Raw genomic sequence first — 27300 nt, forward strand, 5'->3', positions numbered from 1 at the left:
TATATATATATATATATATATATGCTATCTCTAACATTTCTTAACATGTCTTGATCATTGGTCATTCTCACCAGCACCCGTCTACTTGTACATTGATGAAGTATCCACTGACAGGCTGCAAAACTGGCTGTATGATAAAACTCAATTAGTGTAGGCCCACTGATGATCTGGCTGTTCTCTCTCCAAGCAGTGCTGGCTTTCAGGAGCTATTCTGAATATGGGGTTAAATATGATGTGCTGTATATTGCTAAAAACGAGTGCTGTCTTGATATGTAGGAAAAAGGGGATAAAAATCCTTGTTCTCCAGACTTCTATTTATCAAGGCAATTGATGAGTGTATTAGTGTAAAACATCTGGGTCACCACAGATCAGTTATCAGATGATGATGATACAGGCAGAGTTATTTATTATGTCCAAACTAACATGTTGGTAAAAAAAAATCCACAAGCACGTAAAAATGAGACTATTTAAAACATGCATTCCTTTGAATAGCTACTGCTCCCCTATGGACTATGTTTTAAAAGGCAAACATACAGAAGCTTATCATGACTGTATGAGGATACTCCAGTGCAAGTGACCTGTTCTGTAACGCAGGGGTCAGCAGCACCTTCAACAAGGCATTATTGAGGAGTCTGATCTACAAATTCATTTGTCATCTGAACGTCTCCCAAAACAACATTGTCATGCTGCTGGAAAATCCTAGGATTAGTGCAATACAGTGCCATCACTGTGTCCTCACTGTGGAAACACTGGTATAAATGTACAGTACGTTGTATGTCATGTCTGAGTTGTCTGTGTTTAGACACTTTCACTGCAATAGGGGCAAATTAATGCAATTAATCGCCCCTACTTTCAGATGAAATGTAATGAACTGCACCAAATGTAATGTGTAGGATTAACCTGACATCATCTGGGAGTATTCCAAGTTTTGTTGAATTTCATCCATGGGGGGATATCAAATACATTAATTTATGTGTACATTTTGTGACTGTATGTACACCCATCGGCCTGCAGATGGTACTATTGAGCGAAGGGTTGCTGGTTAAGACACACACACACACACACACACACACACACACACACACACACAGACACACACACACACACACACAAAGACACACAGACACTCTTATGCACAAAAACAAAATCACACATGCAGACAATCATTTATACATGAGCTGCAAGAGTAGGAGATATATATATTTTGCACAAACAGGAAAGTTGACAAGCGTTGTTTATTTTTGTGGAGAAAATGTGCATGCGGTACATCTAATTATTGCTATTCTCCTTAATGTTGTCTTACCAACATTTAAGATTTCTGTTAAACTATTGTATTGTTGACTTTTGTCTGTCACTTTGAACAAAAGCATCTGCCAAATCCCAAGCCCATAGTATGGACAATGAACAGTCCTTTGAGGGTCAGCGAGAAAAAAGAAAAGGGAAAAACATAAATATATGGGGGGCTATGTTAAGGGATGGACTACTGAGCTGAATGTCAAATTACGGCCTTGTGCCCTATGCATACCAGTGTACTTGCTCAAGATTTACAAGTCTTGTGATCTTACAGTACATCAATAGAACTGTTTATCAAGGAGTACAATTTGAGCTCCCTCTTCATCTGGAAAATAAATTAATTTGCCAAGAACATTGTACATTGCAGCCAGGTATGCATGTATTCACTTTGTTTGCTGAAACACCTTGGCAAATGGAGTATGTCTAGGTTGCACGCCAAGTGTATGTAAGTGTGTGTAGAGCACACACTACTTGCCACTTCTGCTACCACAAAACCAACAGGGGGATATAACAAACACTTCATACTTCAATCGACAGTGTGCAGTGGGTGTTCATACCTTGAACAACAAACCCAGTGAGTGCTGTCGCTGTTGTCCAAATCCATCAGAAGTAAGTCTGTGATTGTTTTTTAGGCTTTACTTGAGTGCTGCTAATATTGTCGCAAATAAGTGCACTTGTGAAAATGTGTTTATTTTTCTGCAAATCAAAAAAGGATATTCTATCTTTGGATATTTCTATTCTTCTATCCCTTCAAGGGAGAGGGCTTTTCACTGTGAGATCAAAACGTGGGTGCACTCTTAAAACAAATATGTTGCGTTGAAACACAACTTGTACAACTTTTTTCACATCTCTGTGTCCAGATAAGAGTGTAGTTTCGCAATCAGAGTAAGCAATTTTTCCCGCGTATGCTAATATTTGTGAATTAATGTAAAAGATTTAATGACTAATGACGAGCACCTTGAAATAAGAAGTTCAAATAGCCTATGCTATTTGTGATCCTTCAAATTTGCTAAGAGGTTCATCTGGGTTTACCCATGGCTACCAAGACACTGAAAGTGGGTCATGATTGGATCATTCAGCAGGTCAATGAACTGATGAAAATAAATTTTTTTTTATTAAACACAAAATCAAGTTTCTTCTATAGCCATCCCATTTGCCTGATCTAAACTCCATAGGACAGTGGTTCTCAAACTGTGGTACGCGGACTCTCTGTTGTGGTACTTTGGGGGTCTCCAAGATGTTTTATTTCATGACAAAATAATCACTTCAAATGCTATAAAAATATATATCATGAAAAATCGTTAAACTTAAGTTAATTTATTGTTTCTATCTTTCTTGGGAAAAAACAATGCAAAACAGTATGTAAAATGTGAAATATATTTAAACGGAACTACGCTACAGTATTTTAATGCCAGTCATAATGGTGGTACCAGGAGAGTAAATTGTTCTCTGAGGTGGTACTCATTGTAAAAAGATTGAGAACCACTGCCTTAGGAAAACTAGAAATAGACTATATGGAGACATTTTATGAAGAGAAATGATCTCAAATCCTTAGCTTAAAATGTTATTGGCAAAGGGATGCTGCAGGGGTGTCATTAATTGTGCCGAATCTTTTTGCTAAAAAAAATAATTTCTTTATATTTCTATTTTTGTTATCCTTGGTTAGGATTTTTGGAAGTTTGGATTTTTTTTCCTCATTGTTTTCATTGTGAGATAAAGATATACAGTGCTCTGCGTAAGTAAATACACCCTTGCTAAAGCTGACTTAAAAGAGGAAGAATATATATATATATATATATATATAAAAATTTGAATTTGATCTTAATGCCATCCCTTAAGGACTTGATTTGCATTGAGCTCAATGAGCATGAAACCAGCTAACTGATCTCTAGGTATGGTGAAGGAATTTCATTCCAAAGGCAATGCATATTATCCTGATAATGTCCTATTCATTTACTGCTGCACTATGTTATGCCTCCTCAAACACTAGTGTACACAAATTGACAATTGATTTGAGCATAGTCGCTGCTCATGTTCAAATTGATAAATGCCATGCTTGCATGGAGATGACCATATATGCCTGTCCTACGTCTGTATTAGCTTGTACATTCATTTCATATCATAAATGAGGGCCAATGAGTGTAGATGTTGAGGGAGGTAGTTTTTTCCTCTGACTGTAGGCTTATAGCCTACTCTGAACTGTTCTCTCACTGATCTGCAACTGTGCCATATATCATTTTGAATGTGCAACTTTCAACAGGAACCATGGCCTCTGCCCCTTCAGCCAGTGGCTATGTGCTAGTCACTCCCCAATTCCAACAAGGTGCCCAAATTGTCACTTCACCTCAAAGTGGTATTGTTTCACCGCTGTCCTCATTTTTTAAAGGACAACCGACTGCCATGGGGGTGAGTTCACGATAATTCCATTTCCAAAAAACCCAGATGACTACATAACCCAGGGTGAAATTTGAATAGAACCCACTGTCACTGAGCTCCGTTTTTTTGACATCCAAGCCATGTTCTGCCGTTGCTCTGTCCAGTCTCCATATTTGCAAGTTTATAGACATTGGTAACACTTGACATGAATCCTGCTTCACTAAAACCTGTTTGGGGCCTACAGTACATGCATCTGCATTCCCCTATTATTTGAACTCATAGGGAAAGTGAAACTAACTTCTCCAACTGTGCTTTATATACGCCTTTCACTATAGATTTCGACAGATTTTTCTTAGTCAGTGGCGTAATGATTGTTAGAGGGTGTAAGATAGCGATTTTTGGACAATGCGCCAGACCACAGCTTATTTTAATTGAATATGACGTTGGTCCATCCTTTGCAGCTACTGTATAACAGCTTCAACTCTCCTGGGAAAGCATTCCACAAAGTTTAGGACTGTGTTTATGGGATTTTTTAACCATTCTTTCAGAGGCTCATTTGTAAGGTCACAAGGCGACTGCCACTTCCTGCTGACTTCCAATAGTCCACAATGAGCTCTTTGGTCTTCTTGGTGTTGAGAGCCAGATTGTTGTCGTGCACCACGATGTTAGGTGCTGGACTTCCTCCCTGTAGGCCGCCTCATCGTTGTTGCTGATGGGACCTGTCACCATTGTGTCATCGGCAAACTTGATAATAGTGTTTGAGCCATGTACAGGTGTGCAGTCGTGGGTGAAGAGGGAGTAAAGCAGAGGGCTCAGCACACAGCCGTGTGATACAGTGTTAATGGAAAGGGTTGAGGAGGTGTGGTTATCTAACCTAACAGACTGCGGTAACTGAATAAAACTCCTACGGATAGCTTATTCATCCTGAAAATTAGTCGTTGTCTGGGACTCATTGTTAGGACAGCTTACTTCTTGTGACAGTGCATCTTCACAGCTGTGCTCATCCACTTTTCCCTACTGACCCCTTCACTGTCCACTTCACAGAAAAATATGCACACATATTGGGGTCGGAGAGCTTTCCAACCCATTTAATTGTGTGTGTGACTGTGAACTGACTGAAATGTCAGGAAAAAATGCCTACTTGCACTACTTTTTTCACGTGTACACACACAGGGCTTGTCAACCACATAGCTAGTGGATATAAGATAGCAATTTTTAGATCAAGCGCCAGACCATGCCTATGTCCGTTCATTGATACATCCATATAGACGCAATATTTGATGGAAGTGGGGCGCATATGCATTCAAATACCAAAGTAGCCTACAGAAAGTTTTGATAGCACTCAAACAAAACAAAAATGAAATGCCCTGCCTTTTGGGATCTGGGGGATATGTGGGCCTAGTCAGAGCCTGTGTTTAATATGAGCTGACTCTAAAATTTCAAGTAAATTACGATGGATCATTTTTAGTTCAACAATGTTCTTTGCTTCTGTTTTCCACAGACGGTTCAAATAATGATTGGAGTGGTTGTATTCTTGTTTGGTATCGTCACAGCATTTTATGCAGATGTATTATCCACTTTCAGTGGTATCAAGTTCTGGGGAGCCATCATTGTGAGTTTTTTCATTGATCATTATTTCTCATTTAAAATATATAAACTAAATTTGTTTATTTTGTCTAAAATGTTTGGAATCCATAATCCATTTATTTTTGTGCTAGTAAATTTTGCCTTCACTTCCTAATGTGTATTTTTTTCATGTTGTCTGTCTTTCAGTACATCACTGCTGGTGCTCTCACTGTTAGTGCCAGAAAGCAGCTCAGTCCCTGTTTGGTAAGTAAATAATGATAATTATACACTGACCAGAGATGGGAGTAAGTCACACATATGCAAGTCTCAAGCAAGTCTCAAGTCTTAACCTTCAAGTCTCAAGCAAGTCCCAAGTCGTTTTTGTGAGGGTCGAGTCAAGTCAAGTCAAGTCATAGCTTAGGTCGAGTCAAGTCAAGTCAAGTCATAGCTTAGGTCAAGCAAGTCACAAGTCAAGTCATATAATAAGCTGGAAGACAACCGTCTTAAAACTTGAAGAGACGGCAGTTTTATGTAGCCCTCCTTTGCACAAAAGGGCTAACACATAAGAAGGGGATATAAGGCTAAAGAATAATTTAAAATGCTCACTAGGACCAGCAGGATCAGAATTACTAGGAACGACTACAGGGCCTGGTGTACCAAATTACCAGACAGAGTCTGTGTATGTGTGTTTAGCTCATGTTTTCATTGCATAATATTCCATTAATAAATACCATATGGAAATGAGATGGAGACACTTCTATGTTAGGCTACTATTTACTCTTGAAAGTGGCCCATTTCTCATTTATGTCATACATCTCTCATATACTTATACATACATTTACAGTAATAGGGTTTGTGCATGTTGTTTGGCTGTTATACTTTATGATTTAACAAAAATTAAAGCAGCTAGCGCTAACAAACTAACAGCTACATTGATGTGGTAGACCAGGGATGGGCAACTTTCATGACTAAGAGGGCCACAATTTTTATCATCACCATCAGAGGGCCAAATGTGGCTGCGCACTTTTGCACATCTGACATGAGAGAAGCTACAAAATAATTCTGAATAAGAATTAAATGTAGCCTATAACATACAGTATATACATTTCATGCTCAAATGCATTTTTAATAGGCCTATACATTCCCTAACGACAAATACAAGTAGCCTATTTTACAGCCACATGAGTGAAAAGTATTAATTTCAGTGCAAAGGGCTCACATAGCTAACTGAAAACCAGTTAGTGCAACATACAGTAGCCTCATATTCAATGCATTTACTGTATGCTCCCACTCCATTTTTAAGAATGTATAGACATTTTCTAACGCCCATGGTGAGAGTACAGATGTGATGTAACATCCATCACATAGCCTACTCTCATCCAAACGCAAAGAAGTCGCCTACTTGCAGTCATGCATGATTTGTCTCAGCTTCCCCTCGACATTATCGAGAATGTCGACAATTATGTGCGTCGGGACAAAGACCGTTTAGAAGTTTTTATCTCCACCAATGTTTTTATCGGGGTTTGTTGGGTTGTCTGTATATGTTTGTCTGTTCGCAAGATAACTCAAAAAGTTATGGATGGATGCAAGAGGAGGTGATCTGTTCGCTTGGAGGTTTGCGCAGTGATTTTCAGATACCGTATTTCAGTCAAATTGTCTGTTATTTGATAGGCGGGATCAATGTGAAACTAAGTCAACATGATAAAACTTAATGTGATGTGTGGGATAAATTTTATATGTTTCCCATTGTATTAACCATTTACTATAGCTTACATATATAATTAACTCTAGTTGCCATCCTGGCCTAGGAATGTGGAGGTGACCCCATGGTGAACCCATGGCACACAAACACAAACATGGTTGAGGAGTTATTGTAAACATTCTTATCTCTGATAATTACCAGGTGGTTAAAGACTCACTAAAGTGTGTCTAGTGATTTTCCGTGTGTGTGTGTTAAGGGTATAAGAACAGGCTTCGCCCACAGATGTGTGGGCTTGTTACTTTGACTTCGTGTGGGTAACATGCTCCCGGTATCGTGAATAAAGCTGCAGTCTCACACCAGTTGTCTTGGAATAATTTTGACCACATATTTGGCGACGAGGATGGGATACCTATCTCTGAGACATAGCGAGGAGGACCAAAGGCGCAGGACCCTAACCAAGTCGACTGGAGGGAGATCTCTTTGTGATCTTGGGAGAAGGCCGTCATCAGCAACCAACACTGCTCAGCGGCACCCAGCCTGGCCAGAGGGAATCCTCCTGTGACTCGGATACGGTAACACCCGTGTTTGGTGGTCACAGACAACTTGGTGGTGAGTCCCTGATTTTACATTTGTTTAAGCTTGTAAAATAGGGTGGTTGTATATACATGGTTTCCTACCTACTGTAAACAGAGGTAGAAGGTTTTCCTACCTACATAGGGGTAGAGGGTTTTCCTACCTAGAGAGAGGTAGAAGGTTTTCCTACCTAGAGAGAGGTAGAGGGTTGTCCGGTTTTCCTACCTAGAGAGAGGTAGAAGGTTTTCCTGCCTGTGATGGAGGTGGAGGGTTATCCTGCCTAAGGTTGAGGCGGATGATACGTATTTTCCTGCCAGATATAGTGGTAGTGGCCGTGCTGTCTATGCGTAGACAGTGCAACCGGTTCTGCGCATTGTGTGTTTTGTGTGTTTGTGTGTTTTGCGCATTGTGTGTTTTGGGTGTTTGTGTGTTTTGTACTTTGGGTGTTTTGAACTTTGGGTATCTGAAAAGATTGTCATCACATTTTGTTTGATTTGCTCTGATTTTAGGCGTAAGGCAATTGGCAAAATAAAAATATTAAGGAGACACTGATATGGGGAGTTAAATATACATGTAGAGAAAATATGGATCTGAATGTATAGATGGGAGATTAGTGGGTAAAGGGAATAGGTGAAGTGAAGGGAAATTTCCTTTATCTATAGTGTGGAGCATAGAAAAGCTAAATGAATGTAGGGCTATGGAAGAAAAGGGAAATGAATGTAGGGCTATGGTAGAGAAGGGAAAAGAAAGTAGGATAAAGAACAGAAAGAAAGATAGACCTGTGCAGAAGAGAGAGAGAGGCAAAGGCTCTACAGAGGATATTACGGACTATGTAAAGAGTTCTTGTTGCGCTTGAAGGAAGAACATGGATGTGGCTATGAGGCTAACCAGAGGAGTAGACCACTTTGTATGCCACTGTGACAAAGACAATCAGAAAGAGTATTGGGATCACCCATCACAACAGCACTCTCCAAATCCTGTCTGGTCTCAGCATGACAAAGCTGAATGGGATAGAGGGGTCCGAACAGGGGACCCACTTCTGATTTACAACTTGAACTGTTTCCTCAACTCGCTCTGACAACAACATCACAGCCTACTCAGCCAATTCTCTCTTTCTGTTAACGGGGATATTTTTTCTTGTTGAATAATAAAGAAGCAGAGATTAGATATGAGAGGGAAGAATGATAATAGCAAGTTTGTGATAATGAAGAGTACAAGAGAAGTGCAGGGTATAGGAGTTTCAGATCAGTTAACATCAGACAGAGTTTTAACCCATGGGGAGTTAAATATAAGCAACATGTAGTTAAACAACATTCCTCCTCAGCAGTGTTTGCTCCGAAGATTTACTGGACTGGGATTTAATGTGTAAATGAGATCTTACAATTTCACTCACACATAATGGGGTGGGTTTAGAGGTCTGTTTACTCAAATAACTTTGATAGGGGACAAATGCACACAGCCTAGTGTAGTATTAACTTGACCCGTCTGAGTCCAAGGAGATAGGAAAACTCCAGAGTGCTTGCATTTTGTGATGAAATCTTTTCATGAGACCTTGGATCCAAAATACTTAGAACAATGGTACCACTTAGGACATACAGTTAAGACTGTTGAAACAGCTGGCTAATTAGCAATTACATGTAAAGCTACTCTGCAGATGTAGTAGACCCGTCACCTGGTCTGACATATTTGTTTGCAAACTCAATATTCTTATACACATGTGTATTTTAATTTATTTAAGGTGTGTGTTAATGCCAAAGGTTGGACACATGTCCAACACACCTTGGTTTATTTCCTATTATCATGAGAGGCATATTTCTGTAGAAATGGTGATTGGTAAAAGTCATCCCTGTGCAGACAGAGACAGATCTTTGTTTTCTGCAGAGAACAGCTTCTGCACAACAGGAGGAGTTTGTGACTCCTTCTACCTAACAAAAAGCAGATCTTCTCTACTTGTCTATTGCTCAGCCACTAACTGTAATATCAAATAATCCGTCGAAGGCGCAATATCCACTATTGAAAAAGGCTGAGCAGGGGATAGAGCAAACATGTAGAGTAATACATGAGAGAGGAGTTATTGTGATGAACTCTAGCACTAGTCTCTCTAAATGCAACATGTTTCTCTGTAATCGTTCTAGAATTGCATAAATTACAATTAGAGCGGATCCTTATTGTTAGTTTCGATTTGCGTTTATTTTCAAAGGACATATTTGCCACAAAGATACAGAGTCAGCGCCCGTTTCAAACAAAGCTCTGGTATCTTGCCTCTCTATATTAATTCTGCTGTCATGAAGCGCTATTATCACCTATGTCAATAATGTGTAACCAGCAAATCCGTCGACTGAGGTGTGCCAAATTGACACTGTGGCAATATTACATTCCTGGCCAGTGTGAGACTGGAAGTCTCCAAACAAAAGTTGCAACTCTGTCAGGAGAGGGTTAAGTAATTTGGGTGATATACTAACTCCTGGCTGTTGGGCCCTAGATGCATTTTGCATCTCATCAATAACTGCTTGTCCAGACCCAAGACAAAGCAGCAAATGTTGTGCTTCCTAGGAATAATTGGCTAATCCCTTGCTTGGATTTTAAATTAAACAGAGAGTATAGCCACTCCAAGCATATGCAAATACCTGTTAAAAATTGACTGACGAACTGACTTGGACTGACAATTGTGACAAAACTTTTTAGATCATTAGTGTCAACTCTAGCTCTGAGGTTGCCTAATCATGACCTACCATTCTGTGTGGAAACACCTCACTATGTCCCCAGTGGTATGTCAACAGCATGAGGGTCAGACTCAGCACAGACCAGTGGCTTTACTTATCTAAACAATTAGATCCTGAATGATTCCTTATCTGAAGTTTGTAACAGCAGCTGCCAGTGGGATGTTAGCTTGTGCTGACATTGTGTTGTTGCATCCACTCACAGCAAATGTCCCACATGAAGTATATTCATTGCTTCTACAAGAAAATCTACACATCTTACACCTGCTAGTGTCCTGACATATCAGCATGTGTTGTCAACCCTTACTAATATAACCCTGGCATGTTGTACAACGCTTAACCCAACTACTGTATACCAACAAGATGATGGTGATTTGCATAATTACTGTGAAGTTGTTTCTATGTGCACTAATTCTAGCCTTGACATTTCTGAAACACTTTTGTTAAATCCCAACCTAATCTTGTTTGTTAATGAATCATCTAAGTGTTTGGAGTCCGGAGAGGTAGGGACTGGTTACTCTGTAGTGAATCAATTTGATAAGAGTGAATCTCACTCCCTCCCATATTTCTCTGCCCAATCAGCTGAACTGGTGGAATTGACAAAAGGCAAATCTGTTTGCATTTATATTGATAGTCATTTTAACTAGAAAATTGTTCATGATGTGCCTGTAGCAAATTGTCAACCCACACTGCAAATAAAGATGTTATCAGCTTGGTCATTAGGAGGGCTGACGCGGCAGCTAAGAGAGCTGCGCAGGGGGGAGTGTAGAATAACACCTGAATTAACAACTGAAAACAACTGAATTTTGAAATTTGAGACAACAAAGCACAATGCATTTCTTTTTGAATTTACAAATACCAGATGTAGTTACATCTGAAGACGCTTTAAAGGAAGCACAGAAAGCATCAGATAATAAGGAAAAACAGAAATGGAAGAATTGTATGGAAAATACACAGGGTCTGTGGGTACATACATACCCTGACAGGCAGGCCAGTTCTTCTGAGGTCTTGTGTTCACATTGTTGCTAAACTATCTCATGGCTTAGACAATGCAAATTCTAACGCTATGATAAAGACAATAGAGAAAATCTATTTTGCACCAGGATTCACTACAGTAGCAACCATGTATTGTGCAAGGTGCATTAATGTGTCTAAAAGATAATGTTGTACCTACAATGAGAGTCAAGGAAGGACATCACCCACCACCTGAATGGCTGTTGAGCATATTATAATGTATTTCATTCAATTGAACAAATAGAGGATATGAATACTGTGTGGTGATAGTTTATATGTTCTCAAAATGGCCTGGAAGTTACCCAGGAAATGCCTTATCACTAGCTAAGGCTTTAATGAGACATATGGTGCCTAGTTGGGGAGACCCCAAGAAACTAAACTCAGATTTTGTGAATAAAACTTTTAAAATTCTATCAGAGAAATTGTAAATTGGCTTTAGAACCCATTGTGCGTACCAACCACAAAGTGCGGTTGCTAATTCAATGTTGAAAGCAAAATTGACTAAAATTATAGTGTCAACAGAGATGGGCTGGGTGACAGCTTTTCCTTTGGCTTTTTTCTACCTTAGAGGTCGTTCATCAAAATCTACAAGGTTTAGCACTTTTGAGATTTTGACCGGACGTCCCTTGCCGGCTCCAGTTTACCTAACCTAAGAGATATAGATAGGACAATGGTTACATGCGAGAACTGATTGCTGCTCTGTCTTTTGTTTCTCATCAGGTGGCGTTGGCACTTCCACAAAGTTTGCAAAGGACAAACCCAGCCAAGCCAGGCTCCTAGGAACTCATCAAAGGATTGCAAAGGAAGAAAACGCTGGAACCAGGACAAGTGGAAAGGACTTTTCGAAGAATTCACATCTACACCTACATGTAGCCATAAGGATTTCAGAGTGGTGAAGAATCCAGAACATACATGAACTGAACTGAACATAACCAACAAGTGGTTGCAAGAGAAGGTTGACAAACACATTTTGCAATAGACTGAAGAATAGTCTTTTGGGGAGAATGAATAAAATATCACTAGCATCACATTAAAATATTCTTTCTCAGTTTAGCTAGATAAACGTTACAAGTTTGTTGTTTTGGTTTAATTTTATTTGGACAGTTACCTGAGGAGGGTCTAAACACCCAAGTCATCTCTGCTGTTGAAGACTAGGATTAGGTTTTATTTTTGGTTTTGAATAACTGAGATAACAGAAGATGTTGATGTTTGTTTTGCTTATTATTCACCTAATCATCCCTTAAGAAAGAAGTTTGTGATAATAATAAAGTCTGTGAGTGAGCCCTCCATGATAAATTAACATTAACAGGAAATAATGAAATATGTTGGATATTCCAAGAAAAATCTTTTCAAGTGCGAATGTTTATGTATTAAGTGTTTCCCTATAGAACTTTTCAGGATTCTCTATGCGTTCTATTGACTATGTACCAGCCCTCAATGTTTATCAACAATGACATGGTCCCATGCCAGGTGGAACTTCTAAAGATTCAGAGAAATACTAGATATTAAGAAAGAGGAAATGATAGAACTATAAAATAAGTCTAACCTTCTGTTTATTGTATCATGAATATACATATTATATATTAATGCGGTAGGAATGGAGCTTCATAGCTCCACAGGGGGGAATATGTGGGATAAATTTTATATGTTTCCCATTGTATTAACCATTTACTATAGCTTACATATATAACTAGAAATGCAATTCCAAGGAATTACCAGTGCATGAAAATGCTAAAAAAGATAGATAATGTAGATATGGTTACTAAGGTGTAGCTAGGGTAAACATGGTGGTTGCATAGTTTACAGAGAGTTGATAGTGTGAAGGTAGACAGTTTAAAGATGAAACATTCCAGTTCTAACTTAACTAATGATTTCTATTCATGTTAAAATGTTGATTAGCTAACTTAGCTAATGATTTCTAGCAGTTAAGCTAAAAATGCTAATTATGCTAGCAATGCTAACTTTACTAACAATGCTAACCAGGTTGATTAGCTAACTTATCGATGATTTCTAGCAGTAATGTTAAAAATGCTAACTATGCTAACAATGCTAAATTTGCTGACAATGCTAACCAGGTTGATTAGCTAACTTAGTTGATGATTTTTTGCAGTTATGCTAAAAATGCTAACTATGTTAACAATGTTAACTATGCTAACTAGCTAACTTGCTAGTGAGGACTTTTATTTTGAAACATTTGTTGCTAGGGTATCCATGGTGGCCACTATCAGGAAACAAGAAGTTACTGCAGTATAATCATGTTGGTTGCTATGGAAACGGTCATAAACACTTAATTTTAATGGTTGCTATGTTGGTTGCTAGGTACATGGAGGTTTCATGTAGTTGACTGGAGGCATAGTGGATGATAACTGACAGTTGGAATGGTTGAACAGTTCAATAGTTGAATAGTTTCAATGGTTAAATGATTTAATAGTGTATTATTGCAGTGAGGACCTTTATTTTGAAACAGTTGTGGACAGAGGAAGTAGTGAAACAGGATCTGTAGTCTTAATGAGATTGTATGCTTAAAGCCTGAGACAGAAGGTGCCTCTCATATAGCGTTTACGCGTCCTCTCTCGCTCCTCACTGATCTACATAAAGAATGATGGAGCGGCAACAATGGGATAGTCTAGCCCTTCTTCTATCTTTCTTTATGTAGATCATTGAGGATCGAGGAGCGAGGGAGGACATATAAACGCTGCTTGAGAGGGACCCACAGTAAATACTTTAAAAGTTGTATGTAGATAGTCTAATTAATGTTGATAGACAGAATGTCAATGTCAATGTCAATTTATTTATATAGCACTTTAAAAAACAACCACAGTTGACCAAAGTGCTGTAAAACAAACAGTCAGACAAACAAGAAACATAGGGTACATAAGACAACAGAGGCTAGACGGAGCGGCGTAGTCGCCAGCGTGCCCACCAAGCGTGACACCAAGACAAACAAACAAATTTAAAAAATAACAAATCGCTACATAAAGAAATGCCGTACGGAGCGGCGTACTAGCCAGCGTACCCGTGGCACAAGACATACAAACACAGACATCAGACAAAAAATCAACAAATAATAAAAACAACACAGACAAACACTCAAAAGACAAAGTTGGCACAAGACAAAAGATGCCGGACGGAGCGGCGTAATCGCCAGCGTACCCGTGACTCCAAGACACCAAGACATTACAAGACGGACAAAAACAAACACAGATCAAATAAATAATAAAAGCAAACTAAATCAGAAAAGTCCACGCCAACTTATTAGTCCAAATGACTGCATCAGTAGACGGCCGATAAAAGTCCCAGGGCAATAGATGATGCACATCCCGTAGCTGATCAGACCAACCCGGCGGAATTCAGTCGCTAGGCAGGCCGTCTGGAGAGCACCAGAAGCAGAGGCACAAGCAGCAGATGCACCGAGCAGCTTGAAGTCGAGAGCGACCCTGCAGGTCAGCATCATTTTGTTCCTGGCCTCCAACGTTACGCGCTGCTCGATTCAGACAGACTCAGTCCAGGCAGCAGCTCGGCAGTCGGCAGCATCGCCCACAGTTGGTAGGCTATCGCCCGCCCGCCCGCGTTTGGTAGCCATGGTCCTCAGCTCAGATGTTCTGATCAGACGATGAAGTGCAGCGCACGGATGGAGGATGTGAGAGGCCCAGGGCAAAAATCGTCAGCGGTCTTTAAGGACTTGTTTAATGGATGTTGATAGGCAGATTGTTTAATAGATATTGATTGACAGTTTAATGGGTGGATGAGTGAATGGTCTGAAGAAGATGAATGGATAGAAGGTTGGATGGAATGTGCCTTCTATTCTTGTTAAGAGAGACACTGATACAGCTCTCTGAGAGTAGTTGACACAGGTGTAATCAATTTAACTGGCTAGTCTTAAGAGAGCCAGTGTACTCTTAAAGCCTGAGACAGAGTAAATAATTTAAAAGTTGAATGCAGATAGTCTAATTAATGTTGATAGACAGAGAGTTTAATGGATGTTGATAGACAGATTGTTTAATAGATGTTGATAGACAGTTTAATGGGTGGATGAGTGAATGGTCTGAAGAAGATGAATGGATAGAATGTTGGATGGAATGTGCCTTATATTCTTGTAGAATGGAGAGACACAGCTTTCTACTGAGAGTAGTGGATACAGATACAGGTGTAATCAATTTAACTGGCTAGTCTTAAGAGAGCCAGCCTGAGACAGAGTAGATTGTTTAAAAGTTGAATGTACTGTAGAGCGTCTAATTGATGTTGATAGGCAGACTGTTTAGAATGGGTGGATGAGTGAATGGTTTGAAGAAGATGAATGGATATAAAGTTGGATGGAATTAGGAGGACTTATTTTGATACTGTTGTGCGCAGAGGATACAGGGGAACAGAATATGTAGTCTTCAGAGAGATTGTAAGCTTGAAGCCTGAGAGAAACTGACAGTAGGTGCCCAGGTGGCTGACCAGCTGGGATAACATTCTAATTGCTGCCGTGATGTCATAATGAGCAATGTTAAGTCTATGGGGAAATTGTTAATAGTTTTTATTTAATAGTTCAAAAAGTATAAAAGTTACAAAGTTGAGAAATACAAAGCACACATGGCATAAGCAAGACCTACGCAACAACGTTTGAATGAAGTTTCTACGTTAAACGGTTGAAGCTGAATTGCGAGCGTTAGAAGAAGAAGTTTAATAAAAAGCCTAGGAAGAACAGTACAGTGCATTTTCATGCACTGTAATTAACTCTAGTTGCCATCCTGGCCTAGGAATGTGGAGGTGACCCCATGGTGAACCCATGGCACACAAACACAAACATGGTTGAGGAGTTATTGTAAACATTCTTATCTCTGATAATTACCAGGTGGTTAAAGACTCACCAGAGTACCAGAGTCGCATCTGTAGCCTACACAATCTTCCCCGCCTAGGAAGTTGCGGTAAGTGATTGCGTCACATCCTGTTTGTACTGCCACTGTTTAGCGTTGTAGCTTGCGGTGCTTCCCCGCTGTTTCCACGTAATCTGTTCATTTTGAACACATTGGGGTTTTATCTACGTATAACTCTACTCTAACCACCTGTGTAGCCAACTCACTTGCTTTTCTTAAAGACGATGCCTCGTCTCGATCCTGTCCCTACCTCTCCTCCTCCTAACGCTCTATGTTGCCCGGCGTGTCACATGCTAGCTTACTCCCCAGCCTCCTTTAGTGGACAAGATACTTGTAATAAATGCAGACGAATAGCTAGCTTGGAGGCGAGGTTAGATGAACTCGAGGGCCGCATCCACACGCTGAATCTGACTAGCAAACAGTTAGCGACAGAACCCCCGGTAAGCTGTGTGGATGCACCAGCCATTAGATCTACAGATAGGCCTACAGATAGCGTAACCATGACAGCCCCCTCGCAGCAGGGGACTAGTCCCTGGGTGACTATTCGGGGACATAAATCCAAACAGAGGCCCACTGCTAACCACCAACCCCTTCACGTTTCTAATCGATTCTCCCCTTTAGCTAGCCAAGATAAACCTGCCTCTCTGGTAATTGGCGCCTCTACTATACGATACGTGAAGCTAACGACTCCATCGGTTATAGTTAATTCAATATCTGGGGCCAGAGCTAACGACATCGAGTCAAATTTGAAAGTGCTGGCTAATGCTAAGCGTAAATATTCGAAAATAGTCATCCACACCGGCACCAACGATGTCCGATTGCGTCAATCGGAGATCACCAAGCAAAACTTTATTTCCGTGTGCAGGTTCGCACAACAGATGTCTGATTCTGTAACTTTCTCTGGACCCATACCCATTAGAAGAGGTGACGAAATGTTCAGCAGAATTTCGGACCTCAACCGCTGGCTGTCAGAGTGGTGTGCCAATAACAATGTGGGCTTCATTGATAATTTTAGCTCCTTCTTGGGGAAGCCTAGACTGTTGAAAAGAGACGGTATCCACCCCACTCCGGAGGGTGCTGTTCTCCTTTCAAGGAACATAGACCATCACCTAACCGAGGCTAGTTCCTGACAAACCAGAGGTTAGTCCAGGCAGCAGAGATATTGTCTTACACAGATCTCTGTCGTCCCAGAGTCACCCAGATAGGCCAACACAGGGCCAAATAGAAAGGGTGTCTGTACCAAAGTTGTCTCGTGCTCGATCCATTAGGGGAATTGATTTTAGCAATCTTATTCAAATAAAAACATCCTCGATTACACAATCCCCCCAAAAAACGCAACTTAGGCTTGCTTTACTTAACATTCGATCATTATCAAGTAAGACCCCCTTGGTTAATGAAATTATTACTGACAACCACATAGATGTAATGTGCCTCACTGAAACCTGGCTTAAACCAGATGAATACCTTCCATTGAATGAGTCCACACCTCCTTCCTATCTAAACCACCATGTACCACGCCATACTGGCAGGGGTGGTGGAGTAGCTACAATTTATCACTCTAGCCTTCTCACATCTCCCAAACCCGCACATAAGCTTACATCTTTTGAAGTCCTAATTCTTAATTTTATACATCCAGACTGGAAAACTAATCTGCCTGTAACCGTGGTCACACTTTATAGACCCCCAGGCCCCTACACTAATTTCCTAGAAGAACTCTCTGATTTTCTTTCCACTTTAGTTGTCCAAACAGAAAAAATACTTATATTGGGTGATTTTAATATTCATATGGATAATGTGAACGATAGTCTCACAATTGCATTCCAATCTCTAATTGACCATCTCGGCTTCTCCCAAAATGTTAATTCACCCACACATCGTCATAACCATACTATTGACCTAGTCTTGTCATATGGCATAAACATAGAAAAGTTAACAATCATACCACAACATCCCACCCTAACTGATCACCATCTAATTACTTTTGAAATGACACTACATTATTTAGTACCTAACTCCACTTACTACTATAGTCGCAGCCTATCTGAAAAAACGACTGCAGACTTTCTAGAACAAATTCCACTAACCCTTTCCACATCTGTGACTCAGGATATATTAGAGGGCCCTTCTCCTAAAACAGAAGGTCCTTCCCTTAACTCAACAGAGGTCGATTTACTAACTGATAATGTAATGAATGCACTACACTCAACCCTAGACTCTGTAGCACCACTCAAAAAGAAAACAAGGAAACAAACAAGACACGCTCCATGGTATACATCAGAGACTAAAACCCTTAAGCAAAAAACACGCAAACTAGAGCAAAAGTGGCGCACCACTAAAATGGAAGTGTTTCGCCAAGCATGGAGAGATAGCCTCATCGCTTACAAACAAGCACTTAACAAGGCCAAGTCAGCTTACTATTCCTCACTGATTGAAGAAAATAAAAACAATACAAAATTTCTTTTTAGCACAATCTCACGCTTAACGAAGAGCCATAATGAAGTAAGCCAATCTATTCCTTTAAGCTTAGATAGTAATGATTTTATGAACTTTTTTAATGATAAAATTGAAACAATTAGAGTTAAGATCAACAACCAGTCAGTTTCACCAAATACACATACTCCATTGCCAAATAATAGTGAAAACATAACAGAATCACAGATGCAACCTAGCACAACATTTAATTCATTTACACCTATTGACACATTAGAGCTCACCTCCACAATTTCCTCATCAAAATCTGCAACTAGTCTGCTAGACCCTATTCCCACTCACCTTCTTAAGACCGCCCTCCCCCTCCTCGATAATACGTTACTTCAGATTCTAAATAATTCAATGTTATTAGGACATGTTCCACAGCAGTTTAAGATGTCTGTTATCAAGCCATCACTCAAAAAACCTAGCCTTGACCCTAACATCCTAGCTAACTATAGGCCTATATCTAATCTCCCTTTTATATCAAAAATACTTGAAAAAATAGTATCCAAACAAATTAGCGCCTTCTTACAAACTAACAAAATTCAAGAACTGTACCAATCTGGCTTTAGAGCCCACCACAGTACCGAATCAGCCTTAGTTAAAGTGTTTAATGACCTCCTTATTGCTGCTGATAACGGCTATGCATCAATACTAGTCCTCCTTGACCTCAGTGCTGCTTTTGACACCATAGATCATGACATACTACTCCACAGGCTTGAACATTCCATAGGTATCAAAGACTCTGCACTTGCTTGGTTTAGATCATACCTTACTAACCGCCAACAATTTGTACAGGTCCATAATGAACCATCCTCCCAGACTATGGTTAAATATGGAGTGCCTCAAGGCTCAGTACTAGGGCCCCTATTATTTTCTCTTTATATGCTTCCTCTAGGTTCTATAATTAGAAAACATGGCATTGATTTCCATTCTTATGCAGATGATACACAATTATATATTTCCATAAAGCCCGATGAACCAACCCCGTTAGCCAAACTCAACACATGTCTGAGAGACATAAAAATTTGGATGACTAATAACTTCCTGCTATTGAACTCAGATAAAACAGAAGTTATGGTTTTAGGTCCTAAGAAGACTAGGGATATCCTATCCACATCACAGGTTACATATAGTGATCTCTCACTGACCTCATCCACAAGTGTTAAAAATCTAGGAGTTACAATTGATCAAGAACTTCTACTCAATAGTCACATAAAGCAGATCACAAAAACCTCATTTTTCCATTTAAGGAACATTTCAAAGATAAGGAAGTCCTTATCCTTACCAGACGCTGAAAAATTAATCCACGCTTTTGTCACTTCCAGGCTAGACTATTGTAATGCGCTATACGCCGGCTACAATAATACCTGTCTAAAAAGCCTACAGCTTATACAAAACGCAGCTGCTCGCACACTCACTAGGACCAAAAAATATGAACATATTTCCCCCATCCTAGCATCTCTACATTGGTTACCTGTTAAAAGTCGCATTGACTTCAAAATTCTACTTCTCACATACAAAGCCATAAATGGAAGAGCACCCGAATATATTAAAGATCTTCTAGTCCCATATAATCCACCTAGACCCTTACGATCACAAAATACTGGACTTCTTGTAATTCCAAGAATTTCAAAAACTACAGTAGGAGGCAGAGCCTTTTGTTACCGCGCACCCCTCCTCTGGAATAATCTTCCTCCCTCAATTCGATTAGCAGACACCCTCCCTATTTTTAAGTCTAGACTTAAAACATATCTCTTTAGTGCTTCCTATAGTTAGGTATGGTGCAGTGTGGAACTTCAACCACCTCAGGGTCTTACTGGAACGGACCACCTCTGCTGTGGGCTTGTGTGACTGGTGCCCCAGTCATGCATCCCATGGTGGCTACTGACCACACCTGATCTGGTGCTGACCACCCTCCACCATGCCTTAGTTATGCTGCTTTAGCATTGCGCTGTCATGGACTTCTTATGTGGCATGCCGTACAACTCCTCTTCTCCCCTCTCCCTCTGTCTCTCTCAACTCTCCCTCTTTCCTTCTCTCCCTGTCCTGTCCTCTATAGTATAGCTTGGGGGGGAGGGTCCCGCGTGCTGTCTGTTGCGCGTGCGGGCATTTGTTCATTCACTGCGCATGCGGGCTTTTGTCCATTTGCGCCGTTTCGGTCATGGGCCTTCCCCGGGTGGGCTTGCGCATCATGTCTGGGCTGCGCGCCTGGGTGGTGTGGCTGGGTGCTCTGGGCCGGTCGGGGTCCGTTCGCGGGTGGCGTTGCTCGTCCGCGGGGGGCCTCCCGTCGCCGTCTGTAGATGGGGGGGGGGGGGGGTTCGTGTCGGCTCCATTCGCCAGTGGCTCTGCGTGGGCGTATATTGGCGGTCTGGCTGGGGCATGCAGTCTGATCAGATGTGCACGGCTGTGCATTTAGTGGGATGGGGGGGACGGGGGAGGTGGGAATGCTGGGAGTGGATGGCGGAGGGGAGGGCTGTTGCGGCATTGTATTTGGATTGGGCTCGCGGTCCGGGCCTTCTTGGGGTGGTGTTTCTAGAGTGGAAGTCCAATGGTTTTAACGATTTTAATTACATTACACCAATGTCCAATGATTTTAACGTTTTTAATTACACTACATCGCCTCCCTACGCCTCCCGACCCTGTCAACAGGATGACAGGATGACACGTCCAAAGACATGAAGCATTCTGGACTTTTGCTCTGGGGGCGCTGCTTCCGGGGGGCCTGGGCGGCGGGGCGGATCAGACTGTGTGTCCTGGTCGGGCCGTGGTGTGTGTTCGCGTGGTGTTGTGGTTGGGGTGGGGCTGGCGCGGGCCCCGTTCTCTCTGCTCGCGGATGGTGGTGGGGGGTGTCTGCGGATGGGTGGCGCCGCCTGTGGGCGGACTCTGGCTGGCCATGCTCAGCCATGCTGCTCCGACGCGCGGTTCAGGGGTGGTGTGTGGGTTCGCCTGGGGGGGGGGGGGCATTGGGGGGGGCATTGTGGGTGGGTGGATGTTGCGTGCGTGGTGGGTGGGTGGATGTTTGCATGCGTGGTGGACGATGTGCGGGATGCCTCTTCGGGTTTAACTGGGTAACCTATTCCTACGCACCTGTCCCCACAAAAGAGGTGTGTAAAAGCGTTTTGTAAACCCTCTATAGTATAACCATTTATATCACCATTGATATACTTATTAATACTTAATATGACTTACAGTAATACTAACACACTCTATTTCTCTTCCCTTTCCCCTATACCTCACCTGTGAGGTAAACCATTACCAGCCATCAACCATCTCTGTGCCTGTCCCTCATCACACCTGAAGTCACATCCCTCTGACTGCCCTACCATCGCCATTGCCTTCGCCATCCCTATGACTGCCCTAACATCGCCTGCTGTGGTTCCCTGCCCGAATCTTTGGCCCTCGGATCCCAGCGACCCATCACCTTCAGAAATAACTAATGGATTACTAATGGACAATTTATTCCCTACACTGGACTATTTGAACTTTCATTGTCATTGTAACTTTCAAACTACAAATGACTGTACTGTAACTGACCCAAGGCAGATGGGTTGGGCCCTTGAGTCGTGGGTCTGTCTGAGGTTTCTTCCTATATGTATCTCCAATTCTAGGGAGTTTTTCCTTGCCCCTGTTACTCATGGGCTCTCTTTGAATGTCTAACACTCTGTAAAGCGCCTTGAGACATGTGTAATGTATTGGCGCTCTATAAGCGACATTAAATTGAAAATTGAAAAAAAACTAAAGTGTGTCTAGTGATTTTCCGTGTGTGTGTGTTAAGGGTATAAGAACAGGCTTCGCCCACAGATGTGTGGGCTTGTTACTTTGACTTCGTGTGGGTAACATGCTCCCGGTATCGTGAATAAAGCTGCAGTCTCACACCAGTTGTCTTGGAATAATTTTGACCACAGATGCAAACAGCAAGATCTTGTCACGTTTGACTGATGGAGATGGGATGTTAGCTGCTAGCTAACGTTAGATTAAAAAAATAATGTGAAATTAGCTATAGACATTTCTTACTTTTCTTTGTGTAGTCGGAAATGGCGGATACAATTTGACGTGGTGCTGGATGTGTCGGATATTTTTGCGCTGCACACTTTGCGTTTCTTTTCGTTTCTTTTGTTGAGTTGAATAGTCTTTAAATCCAAATGTTATGATTTTGGAAACTGGTAACAGCTTCCATCTTCTTAACCCCGACCGCTCTACTGTAGATGGCGGGCGCGTCACCTAGCACCTATTAGAGAGGTTGCCAGGTTCGCCCACATGCAACAGGAAATATCCAATCGAAAATAGTTTTTATTCTTATTATTCACCAATTAACTAAGACAGCAATGACTTGTCGAGTCATTGCATGCAAGTCTAAGTCAAGTCTCAAGTCATGAGTAGCAAGTCCAAGTCAAGTCAAGTCTTTTCTCACAGTTGATTAAGCAAGTCACAAGTCCTCAATCTGGCGACTTAAGTCTGACTCGAGTCAAGTCACTAGACTCGAGTCCCCCATCTCTGACACTGACCACAATCAAACCAGGGCCCATATTCACAAAGAATTCTAAGGCTAAAAGTAGCTCCTACTGGCGAATTTAGGAGAAACTAAAAATAATCACTTTTTTATTTTGCAAAGTCAGTAAAAGCCGCTACTAACTGCACGGGCCTGATTCTACATCATCACCAATCTAACATGATCTGTACCTGCATCAACGTCATTGGGCAACACGTTTCTTGGAAAACATTATTTGTACGGGCACTGCACTACTAGTAAATACAATAAACTGGTTGCCCATAGTTCTAGAAGAGCAACTGTCCATCAGCTGACTGTATCCATTATCATAGCCTACAGTGAGTTCATTTGCCAGCAAAGTAGGCTATGTTAGCTTACAAAGGTTTAAAAAAAAAAACTTCCAAAATAAGATGGCCAACAAGAAACAAGCCCACAACATGTGACTACTAATAATTTCAAGCGTCTTCTATAAAAAGCCCAAAGCCGCTGTGGGCTGTGGGTCCAACATTGCTCCGTTAGTTAAGTAAAACATTTGTAGGCCTACTTTCCAGGCTAGGCCCCCTCCCTACACACACACACACACACACACACACACACACGCACACACACACATACATCTCTGCAGCAAAGATGAGCATGGGCAGATGGGCAGCTAACAACACCACAACCTGCCCACCCCGACACAGGATAGAGAAGCGCGGCTGGCTCAAAACCATGAACTGCGTGAGATGAACTCTCCAACACCAACACCACACCACACTGCATCTTTACACCAACCCTGCCTTGGCATGCAATGCATGTGAGTCGTGTTAGGAGACCCGTGACATGAGATCATGTCAGGCTCACCACGGAAAGGAGGAGGGCACAATCCGCTCCTCACAGATGAGAATTGCGTTGGCCTCTCAGGTTCGAACGCGTCGACAATAGTCGAGTCAAAGAGAGAAAAGAAGAATAAAGAGATGTCAGAAGAATATGTGCTATCCCCTTTTATTTAAAACAACATCTCTTCTGGTCCAAGAGAGGCCCAGAACTGAGTTTAGGTCTCAGCAGTCTCAGCAGGGGAGACTTTTTTAGTTCACTGTAGGTATAAACTGTTGATTACAACAGCTTTTGTCAACATGAGAAATTTGCTGTCTTAGGTATCCACATTTCTGGCCTTACAGTAGGCCTGATAATTATACTGCAGTTACATACGGTAATTACATACTGCATGTGAGTAGGACTACATGATCAATATGGTTATAGTCGGCAGGCCAACACCAGGAAATGTGGTGTTGACATGTATTCTTGTTATTCATTAGCAATATATAAATGTTTTGTGTTATTCATACCATAAAGTAGTAGGCGGGTCGGTCTGTACTTTTTCGTTCATTCGTTATTCTATTTTGGAATGAAATGTGAAAATGTGAAAAGGGTGCAACTTGGTGTTTTATTCAAAAGAATAAAAGCAGAAATGTCTGTATTTTGTTTTCAAAATGTGTAATCATCTTCAAATAATAGTATTAGAAAAAAACGACATTTCCGATCATTTTTAAATTTGTGATATTCATTTATTCCTTTATTTTAGCCTATTCCATTTTACTGATCCTATCTTTTCCCTGGAAGTAGGCCTACACCGTTTCGCACGCCGCGCACTCATGCATCTCCACGACCACAATATTCCTCCCGTGGGGTATAGCCTATGAACCTCGATTAGTGAGTTATAGGTATGTTGCGCTCAGAGCTAGGGTATGCTGTCATACGAAAGTGAATCTTTTCTAGTGTCACTGTATCACCATGGTATCTTAAGCTGCCAACCAAACCTGGGAGCAGTGGCTTTCACGAAACTCACTCAGGGGTGAATTTATCAAACTAGGCGGTAGCCTACTTTGGGGTTAACTGGCCGTTTAAATGCACCAAATCAACAGGCCACCTGTTCACCATTCACCATTCAAATCAACAGGCCAACAGCCTCCGAAAATGGTTACAGTTTACTCCAAAGTACCAACTAGGCTTTCAGCTCAGAGCGCGTTCTCTGGGTTTGGGTGAATTTGGCCAATCGTGAAACGTGGAGATGCACAAGACCGCCTATATTAAAACAAGATTACTACGCTAAAACAGTGCCACTTTCGTGTCACAGCATACCCTGGCTTTGAGCGCAACATACCTCGCTAACGCACTAATCGAGGTTTGTACACCCCACTGGTCACCCAAAACCTGGGTCCAAAATAGACCCAAATGCAATCCAGAATGGCCTTTTTTAAAATTCGGTTTTTGTTTTATCCAAAAGTTCAGTGTTTCATTTTCAATACGTAAAATATATCAAAACGTGGCACTGGATTCAATTTCACATGTCCTACATCAGTGTAAAAATTCACATACAACTCCTTTTTCATTTCCCATGCAACTTTCAAAATAGAATAATGAATGAACGAAAAAGTACACAGACCTAGGAGTAATGGCCATATCAATTCTAAATGTCCAAATTATTTATAAATAATATATATTTGAAAATTCTATCCCTCAGTTACTGAATATCCAATATCTATTTTTGATATCTTATATTTTATGAAAGTACATCACAAAATTGACAAAACTTTTTGTTGACCTTGATTGACTTTTTGACCTCAATATTTGACCAAGTACTGTACCATGGTGGCAACCGGGTAATTCTGAAACCTTAATCCATGCTGATGGCATACTGTAGTTGCCAACTTTTAACAAAAAAATGCCATCAAAAGTTTCTTTTAGGGTCTTGGCCTGCCGACTAATAGTGATGTGCTTTTTTTTTTGCTTTTTTATATTTTAGGTGAAAGGATCATTGGGGATGAACATCGTCAGCACAATAACTGCAGGGATTTCCATGATTATGCATAGCATTGATTTAGTATTATTTAGTATCTCATTTCACTACTGTTATAGTCCCTATGACTATGGCCAGTATGGCAGTTGCACAATCCTCAATTCATACGTGGTAGGTATACTAAACATTATGAATTGTGCACAACATTCCACTGTCCATGGAAATAACCTTGTTCAGTCTTACAGTCATGATGTGTGATTTTGCTCCCTACAATAGAGCAGGTCAATGGGGATTAGTGGAGTGATGATAGTGTTGTCAGTGCTGGAGTTCATTGTATCCATCTATGTATCTGCGTTTGCCTGCAAAGCCACCTGCTCCACTATTGTGATGTATGTCGCCTACGGGCACCCGTACAATGTCTTTATAATCACGTGACAAGCTTTCATTAAAGATCTCAGTACGTCTCAACACATGTGTTATGTTTGGTCCTTGATCTCTGGCGTTCATACATTACATGGTGTCAGAAGTTAACCGGTGTAAGAAAAATGGCACAGTTACAGCCGCCATCTGCGCTTAGTTTTGAAGGCAACATAGCCGAAAACTGGAAGCTGTGGGAGCAGAAGTTCGACTTGTTTCTGATCGCTAGTGGAATAGCAGAAAAATCCAGCAAAGTCCAGTGTGCTACCTTCCTGCATGTCGCTGGGGAGGAAGCAGTTAAAATCTACAACACTTTCTCGTTCGAGGAGGCTGAAAAGGACAAACTGGATGTGCTGAAGAAAAAATTCAAAGACTACTGTGAACCAAGAAAAAACGTAACGTACATTCGTCACTTGTTTTTCACGAGAGCACAAGGCCCCAACGAAAGTATTGATGCATATGTTACTGACTTAAAAAACAAAGCAAAAGACTGTGAATTCCTGGATCTACATGACTCGTTGATACGAGACCGAATTGTTTGTGGCGTGCGCGAAGATCATGTGCGTGCAAGACTGCTTAGAGAAACGGGCTTAACCTTGGTAAAAGCCATTGATATCTGCCGCGCTAATGAAATGACTGTGACCCAAGTAAAAGCGCTCAATGAAGAAGTTGAGGTGAGCAAAATAAGGAGTGTCAGTCATTCCAAGACCGCAGACAGACGCAAGACGTTCGGGAATGATTACAGGGCCAGAACGAATGTGACTGGAAATGAGCAAAAAGTGAGACAATGTTTCAAGTGCGGATATGAACACAGTCCAAGCAAATGCCCGGCGTACGGTCAAACGTGCAGGGTATGCAATAAGCAGAATCATTTCGCTAAAATGTGCAGGCAAGCAAAGCAGCAAGCCAGCGGCTATAATGCAAGGAAGCTGCACGTAGTCGAAGTGGATGATGATGATGATGATGATTTCTTTGTTGGTTCTGTGGAATTGAAACGAGAAGAAAATCCGGTCAAAATAGAAACAATTGCA

General features: G+C 41.2%; 1 protein-coding gene across 1 annotated transcript; it reads left to right on the top strand.

The window, feature by feature from the left end:
• Positions 1 to 1802: 1802 nt before the first annotated feature.
• On the top strand, positions 1803 to 26287 carry LOC134082309 (membrane-spanning 4-domains subfamily A member 4A-like). The gene is made up of 6 exons (XM_062537958.1): positions 1803 to 1902; positions 3554 to 3699; positions 5171 to 5281; positions 5443 to 5499; positions 25859 to 26023; positions 26129 to 26287. The coding sequence occupies exons 2-6, from the start codon at positions 3559 to 3561 to the stop codon at positions 26285 to 26287; spliced, it is 633 nt and encodes a 210-aa protein (XP_062393942.1). The 5' UTR covers positions 1803 to 1902; positions 3554 to 3558.
• Positions 26288 to 27300: the final 1013 nt, after the last annotated feature.

The sequence above is a fragment of the Sardina pilchardus genome, chromosome 6, assembly GCF_963854185.1.
Source record: "Sardina pilchardus chromosome 6, fSarPil1.1, whole genome shotgun sequence".
In the NCBI taxonomy this organism is placed as follows: Eukaryota; Metazoa; Chordata; class Actinopteri; order Clupeiformes; family Clupeidae; genus Sardina; species Sardina pilchardus.